Below are 8,011 nucleotides of genomic sequence, written 5' to 3'. Positions count from 1 at the left end.
AAAAACAAAAAACAAAACAAAAAAAAAAACCAGAAAAGAAAAATTGGTCAACAGTGATAATTTCAGTTTTATATATATGTCACACATGTCCTACACTGAGTGCATGTGTGTACATATGGAGGACAAAAGACGCCCCTGGGAACTAGTCAAGTGCCATTCTCCTTTCTGCTTGAGAGCTGGTGTCCAGAGCACCCCAGGGGCCCATCTGTCTCTTGCTCCCTGGTTCTGGAATTAGAAGCACATGGCCTCCACCCAAGCTTTCTGATGTGGGGTCTGATGCTCAAATTCAGGACCTTATGCTTGTACCTTGAGCGTGAACACAGTACCCAAACCCCTAGTATCTCCTAGTTCCAATTCACAACATTTTAAGATAAAGAGCTAAAGTGTTCAGACACTGAAGCACACATACACTCTACCAGGCATCGAGCCTACATCCCTTGGGTCATATGTATCCTAGGCTAGCCATGAACATGGTCCAACACAATACATGAAACATCGGAAGATTGTTTCCGCTCAGTTGTCTTTGGTCCTTGAACACGAGTCCTGTGGCTGACACCATGCCTCACTGTGAGACGACTGGACACGTCTGCTAGCGTGTGTGAACAAGCAGAGGTCTGACAATAGGCTTATGTTTGCGAATGAGCTCCTGCTCACAGGAGACTTTACTGCAGCGCGTGGGAGTGGCCATTACCTCCTCCCATCCGCACACTTAGCCACCACAGAGAGGGTCCTCACCTCCTCCCATCCGACAGAGAGGGGTCCTCACCTCCTCCCATCCTCACCCTTTGCCACCACAGAGAGGGTCCTCACCTCCTCCCATCCGACAGAGAGGGGTCCTCACCTCCTCCCATCCGCACACTTAGCCACCACAGAGAGGGTCCTCACCTCCTCCCATCCGACAGAGAGGGGTCCTCACCTCTTCCCATCCGCACACTTAGCCACCACAGAGAGGGTCCTCACCTCCTCCCATCCTCACCCTCTGCCACCACAGAGAGGGGTCCTCACCTCCTCCCATCCTCACCTCCTCCCATCCGACAGAGAGGGGTCCTCACCTCCTCCCATCCGCACACTTAGCCACCACAGAGAGGGGTCCTCACCTCCTCCCATCCTCACCCTTTGCCACCACAGAGAGGGGTCCTCACCTCCTCCCATCCTTACCCTTTGCCACCACAGAGAGGGGTCCTCACCTCCTCCCATCCGCACACTTAGCCACCACAGAGAGGGGTCCTCAACTCCTCCCATCCGCACACTTAGCCACCACAGAGAGGGGTCCTCACTTCCTCCCAACCGCACACTTAGTCACCACAGAGAGGGGTCCTCACCTCCTCCCATCTGCACACTTAGCCACCATAGAGAGGGGTCCTCACTTCCTCCCATCCACACACTTAGCCACCATAGAGAGGGGTCCTCACCTCCTCCCAAGGAGTGGATGATGAAGAAGCACTGTAAACAATCACACTGCTCTGCCGACTTTCGGAGTTTCTCTAAAATCTGTTCCCGGTAAAGACTTCCAAAAACTTTGTGACCCACAGCCCTGAAAATAAGAATACAGATTAAAAAACATCCTTAATTATTATGATTTTATTATTTTCTCAATCTAAAAAAGACTGAAGAAAAATGGAGAACTATTTAAATTGTACTAAGAAATCTAGTCTATCAGATAATAAATCCTATTTATCATATATTACATGCCAGCAATTCTCAAATATCCTTATTAGCAAGCAGTATTAACTATAGTTTTTAAAATTTTATCTTCAATTCTTCACCAGATAAATTATAAAAACTGCCATCAATTAATCACCGAGGGTGAGGACGAGGCAGCCTGCAGCTTGCTTTCATTATTCACTACACGGGGCCTGTTCAGGGACGGAAATGAATACCCAACTTTTTCAGATGACATTCAGTACAGTCTCACCAATTATTTCCTGAGCCAGAGATATCAGTGATGAGCTGTTTGCTATCAAACACGTCTCTCAGTGGGCCTTGGAGAATTTCATTCACGACACCTTCTTCCATGTCAATCAAAACAGCCTGAAAATTGAAATTTAACATATTTTCTTTAGTAGTTTACTATATAAATTCAAGAATTCATCAGCTATAAGTTATATTAATCTTTTTCACAATTTAAGATTAAAATTTTTCTTTATGTAATCTATATTATAAGGATTAAAAAGGTAATTTTATCCAGCTCAAAATGATGAAACCCAAATGAAAAGTGGATTCTAAACTCTTAACTCTATTCCAAAAGGGGCCAGTAGAGAACAAAGGAACCCAATAATCCTTTCAACTGAATTCAAACAGCATCTTAGAAATCTAGAAGGCAATTCTGACCAGAAAAAAAACTTTCAATAAACATAGGCTGTTTAATTCATTTGCTCACTAGAAATCAAAATGGAGCAACTAAGAAATGTCCAGTTCAAGTGAGCTAACTGCTAAAGCCAAGACACTAGACAGATGGTAAAGGTGACCCCTCCATTCAAGGAATGCACAGGCATTCATGGGCTCTGACTGTGCTGACAGGGGAGATAATCCACACTGAGAAAATAAGAATATAAAAGATATAATTAAAGGAGATACAGCCAATGCAAACAGGAATGGCTTGCCAATAGGACCATGCGCTCCCTCCTCCTGCTTTGCCAATAGGACTAGGTGCTCCCACCTCCTAGTTTGCCAACAAGACCATGCGCTCCCTCCTTTGATTTTCCAATAAGACCATGTGCTCCCTCCTGTTGGTTTTCTTTTTTACTTTCCAAAGAAAAGCTGCCAAAGAATTTACTGTGGACCACACAGTGGCCATTCAGCATTTGAAACAAACTGGTGAATAAGCTTGGAGACGGGTGCCTCATAAGCTGCTCAACAAGAAAACGAATCGTTTTGAACTACTGTCCTCTCTTATCTCATGCAACAACACAGGACTCTAGACTGGACTGAGAAGTTTTAAATTTTCCAAGATTTGAAAATTTAAAATTCCAAAAATGTCCAAAGCCAAATTTGTACACACGTGCATGCATGCATGCGTTCAAGGTGTCATAGTCACTATTGGCCTGCTGCTGGTCTCATCCACATCTTTCTGAATCCCAGAGAAAACTATTATAGCTCAGCAAATTGATGGGATACACTGAAACTGCAATGCCTGGAGCTGCCATGAGTGAACAGAAATGGCCCAATTACTGTAAAAACAATAGAGCCTAACCACGTTACAACCAATGCTTCAAAAGTTGAATGAACTGGGCTATTAAATTTTGCCGTATCCACCATATCTGCCAACCATCTTCCACTTCTTCATGTACCTGGAAACCATTATGCAAGGAACATGTTTCCACAATCAGAAAGATGCAGAAAATACTTTCTAAGAGTTTGCTAAATGGTCCCTATTTTGATTAATAAAGATGTGTTTGGGCCTAGTTATTTAAAACTCACGGCCTGAAATAGCAATTCTGTGTGTGTGTGCATGTGTGTGTGTGCATGTGTGTGCACAGCCTAGTCCACGTCATCATTTTACACAATTTATTGCCTTAGCCTACTTGACCCCGTGCACTTCAGGTGGTGCTAGCACCTGGGCAGATGGTCCTGGATGGTGTATGAAAGCATGCTGAGCAAACCACGAGGACCAAGCCAGCTAGCAGCTTTAGCTCCTGCTTCTGGATTCCTACCTTGAGTTCCTACCCTGACTTCCTTTGATGCTGAACCATGACGTGAATGTATAAGTGAAATAAACTCTTCCCTCCTCACTTTATTTTGGCCAATATATTTTATCCCCGTGATAGAAACCCTAAGATGAAGGTATACAATGGACATATCATAAACCAAAGGCTGCATTAAAATTTTTTCAAAGATGTTGGATGTGGAGACACATGCCTGTGCCTGCAACTTCTCAGCACTCAGGAGGCCAAAACGGGATTATTGGAAGGTATTTTTTTTTTAATCTGTTATTTTTACTTGTGTATGGGTGTTTTGCCTCCATGTATCATGCCTGTTCCTATCATATCATATGTTCACGTTTCACAGCATGTTCATCCTTGGTTCCTGCAGAGGCCACAACAGCACTGCACCTCTAGTAACAGAACTCCTATGTAGATTCTGAGACTCAAACCCCGAGTCCTCTAGAAGAGTAGACAATGACCTTAACCTTGAAGCCATTTCTCCAGCCCCAAGTTACTGCGATTTTTTTTAGAAGTGTGTGTGTGTGTGTGTGTGTGTGTGTGTGTGTGTGTGTGTGTGGCGGGGGTGTGGGTATCCGAGGAGGCCAGGGTGTGGGACTGCCCTGGCATCGTGGGCAGTTGTTACTCTGCCAGCCTAAGTGTTGTATTCTGATCTGCAGCAGCAGCAAGCACTGCTAATGCTGACAGCTCTCTCCGCAATTATGTTTATAACTGGGCTCCTTTTTTTGTTTTGTACATAAACAAGATTTTTAGGGGGTGTGTACTGGTTAATTTTAGGGCTTTTCAAGGATATATTGAACAACGCGCAATTTTTACTTTAAATGTAGACACTGCACAAACAAGAGTCTTGACTGAACAAAAACTTGTCTAAGATTATAGAAAATTACATCGGTCTTGTTCCAAACCAGACTTGATACTGTGCACAGAAGTCTGCAGTAAGTGAACCACAGTACCTGCGACTGCTTTGCTCTCCGTCAAGGAAACAAGATGTAAAGCATACACTCTAATCTGGGCCTACCCGAGTAGTGGCTGACAGGATCGCCACTGCCCTAGTAACCTACTTAGCTCTTCTGATCTTCCTCAGGCACATCAAACCCCTGGTTTCTTCTTCCTTTGAGAAGTAACCAAATGTTGAGAGTGTTTTTGCTTTTTCACTTAGGCACCCCAGGCTGCAGTCACAGCTGCTCCAGTAATAACATAGAAGTCTAGATTCCCTTCCAGAGTGACATGATGATAACCAGAATACAGGATTTACAACACTCGGTGTGCCTAGTAGCCTACGATGGTACATTTATTTAGCAGTCTAGGCGATGTGGATGTCTCTGTCTCTGACATTTGGGATGCCAGCTCGCTCTCTGCCTGTGTAACTGAGCATTCTTATCGTCGCATCTGTGAGCAGTGGGAAGAAATGGGGACACACTAGGAGAGGGGACATGAGTACATTCCCGGAAAGCCCTTCCATTCTCTCCTCAGGAGCTTGAAGCTCTGTGATTTCAGGTGAGTCCAGGCTTCACAGGGGCTCCCTGCACCATGTTCATCAACTGCCCTGCTGTGTAGACAGTCTCCTTCAGTTTGTCTTCCATCAGAGATCACACAGAGAGAAACGGTTTTCAGGACACATCTCACTGCTCTAGTCTCTCTGGAGTCTGAACTTGAGCACCTCAGGGCCTTACCCAGTGTTAACTGCTTTTCTTTTTCTAATGGTCAGGGACCAGTTAACAACCAGAAGAGAAAAACAAACTGTAGAGAGACAATGAACTCAAATTCCACTGCCATGTTACAAAGTAAGAACCCCATTGTGTGCGTCTTACCCGCGCTTTCAAAGAAGATATTCTCCCCTTGGAAATACTGCCACCATCCCCGACAACTCTGAAATATAAGGACGTTGAGAAAGGGCTGTAAGATTTCTCAGGGCTGCTGGTGTTACTCTCATTACACGCAAGGCAGCTTTCTCCTTCCATATTGACCCGGGGGACTGAACTCATGGCTTCAGCTGGGCAGCAAGCACCTTGACATGCTGACCCATCTTGTCAGTCTCAGTGACCGTCTTTGAGGCATTTCTCCGAACCTAGAACATCTGAGCTCCATGTCTGTGAGATAAATGCGTATGTCCCCTGTTTAAGTTACTGCTAATTAGGTTTTTCTGCTGCAGCCACACATGTCAACTGATATAAGCATTACATACCACTCAGGCTGCTTCTAGAATTTTAGTTAAAGTACTGAAACCTGTGCATATATACACTGTACTGGCCAATATAGCTTACAAGACAGAGACTAGATGAAGAGAAGCTAGCTAAACACAGATAGGTACAGACGAGTAACAAGCGAGCTGTAATCCTCAGGACAACTCCAGTTAGCTCCTATTTTGCTACATAGAACTGTATTTAAACACAGCCTTCCCACATCCATGAAGGCAGATGAGTAGCTCCAACAAGACCCTAAGGTCTGGTTGTCAGGGAACAGTTTGCCAATGTCTACTGCTGGGAGATCTTTATCATACGTTATTCAAAAGGATTAATCTGAAAAGCAGGTGTACACAGAGATGCAGTAGCATCTTTCAAAAGGAGACTTTGATCCTAAGCTCATGGAGCAGAGGCTGCTACTGGCAGCACAGAAGGGTTTTGGTATAGACCTACAAGGTGGATGAAGATTGGACTGTCTTAAGAAAGAAAACCCAGTCTTAAGACCAACTGTCAACATGTAATACATTTTTTTTTATTAACTTACAAAGAATTTGGTTTCATTCTATCATTTCTCAAACAATGTTTTGTTATTGTTTCTCTTCCCCCACTTCTTACCATGTCCTCTTGTGCCCTCCTACCCCAGAGCTTCCTGTTTTCATGTCACAGGTGACCTTTGCCCCATCTCAGCCTGTCACTTAGTCCCCCCTCATGGTCTCCTATCCACTCAACTCTGTAAAAATCAGAGGTGGCTATCAAGAAAGGAAGGCTGGGGTGGAGCCAGGAAGGGAAGCCTGGGAAAGGAATATTGCACAGGCAGGCCTGAGAGCAAGAACGTGAGGGAGTCAATGCTCTAGGTCTCAAGTAAGTACAGCGACCTAAAGGACAGCCTCTCCCTGGGACACCTACTCCCACCGCCACTGTGGAAATTCACTTTAACCCTTAATCTCACAGCATGTCTCTAAGACAAGTTCTGAATAGTGTGTAGCTTTGGTAGAGTTCTTTCAAACAACAAAAACGTAAGCTTTATGACCCTAAGTGGCCCGAGCGTATCCTGTCCATCAGCAATGACTTTCCAGGCTTAAACTCCCAGTTCTCTGAATTTGACTAATCTGACTGTACTGGAGGACCTGGGATTCACCAACAAAACCAAAGTCAGGTTTCCTGAGAAGATAATGGCTCCAATACCTAGTCAACAATTTCAAACTAAATTTCTACCAAGTTGGAAAAGCCTGATATTTAGTTGTAATTATCAGGACAAGTCCACTAGAGCTGGTTTAAAAAGAACTTTGAAAATGGATAAACCTAATGATTTAACATTAAAAGACCAAGGACATATCTCAAATGTCAAAAGAATTCTAACATCTGTATCTTACGCTAAACAAAAAATAACACATGTTGTGAGCAGTTTCCACCTCTTTCTTTTCAGCATATTCTGAGGGCAAGTAATCCAAAAAAATAATCTTTCAAAAACTGGCCACCGATAGACTCATAACATGGCAGGTACCCTCAGTGAAAACGTCAGGTTTTCAAAGTTACTGGGAGTCCCTTCAAAGGTTCTTTTTGGCTCCTTACTGAAGTCTGTCAAGGAAGCGTGCTGTTCTGCAGAATGGTATGAAAATGTGACATGAGAATACACTTTCAACCAGAAGAGCAGACGCCATCATAGCTGGGGGCTGTTTCTGTATCCTCTAAGGAATCCTTCCATCTGCTGACAGGGAAAGGAGGAGCCCTAACACCCGAGTCAGACCCACCCACTTACCTGGTATCCACATTCCTGAAGAAGCTGCTTATTGCGTCGTCATAAATTCCTTTCTAGAAAACAAAGCAAACTATAGCACTTAAGTTTACTTTCTCTAAAGCCCTTTTAGCTGTAGCAATTCTACAACGCTGAAGGGGCTCCAAGAAAAAGAAACCCAGGTCCAAGAAAAAGAAACCCAGGTCGACTCTTCCAATTACATCTAAGGGTAAAACACCAAGAGAACCCCTGACTAAGTTTGACTGCTATGGAAAAAGCACGCCCTATAGGACTGTACAGCTGGTACACCAAGTGGGAATTTCTTGGGATTCTTGATCGCTTGATGTATTATCAACTTTACAGTGATTTTACCTATAGCATCTACTGTCTTTCAAAACAACAGTAGGGGGAGGAGGAGGAAGAATGTGGAA

The 8,011-nt window shown here is 44.1% G+C and overlaps 1 protein-coding gene across 2 annotated transcripts in view; it reads right to left on the bottom strand.

The window, feature by feature from the left end:
- The window catches only part of Tube1 (tubulin epsilon 1), a 16,963-nt gene that overhangs the window by 8,365 nt on the left and 587 nt on the right, over positions 1-8,011 (bottom strand). Inside the window, exons 3-6 of one of the 2 annotated variants that reach the window (XM_031347784.1) lie at positions 7,605-7,657; positions 5,474-5,531; positions 1,916-2,031; positions 1,413-1,534 (exon numbers count right to left, since the gene is read on the bottom strand). In XM_031347784.1, the coding sequence (XP_031203644.1) occupies positions 1,413-1,534; positions 1,916-2,031; positions 5,474-5,531; positions 7,605-7,657 (349 nt within the window). Of the gene's footprint in view, positions 1-1,412; positions 1,535-1,915; positions 2,032-5,473; positions 5,532-7,604; positions 7,675-8,011 lie in introns of both variants that reach the window. The other variant, XM_031347785.1, reaches the window with a different exon arrangement.

This window comes from Mastomys coucha, unplaced genomic scaffold, assembly GCF_008632895.1.
Source record: "Mastomys coucha isolate ucsf_1 unplaced genomic scaffold, UCSF_Mcou_1 pScaffold3, whole genome shotgun sequence".
NCBI lineage: Eukaryota > Metazoa > Chordata > Mammalia > Rodentia > Muridae > Mastomys > Mastomys coucha.
This window is presented reverse-complemented; position numbering and strand designations above follow the sequence as displayed.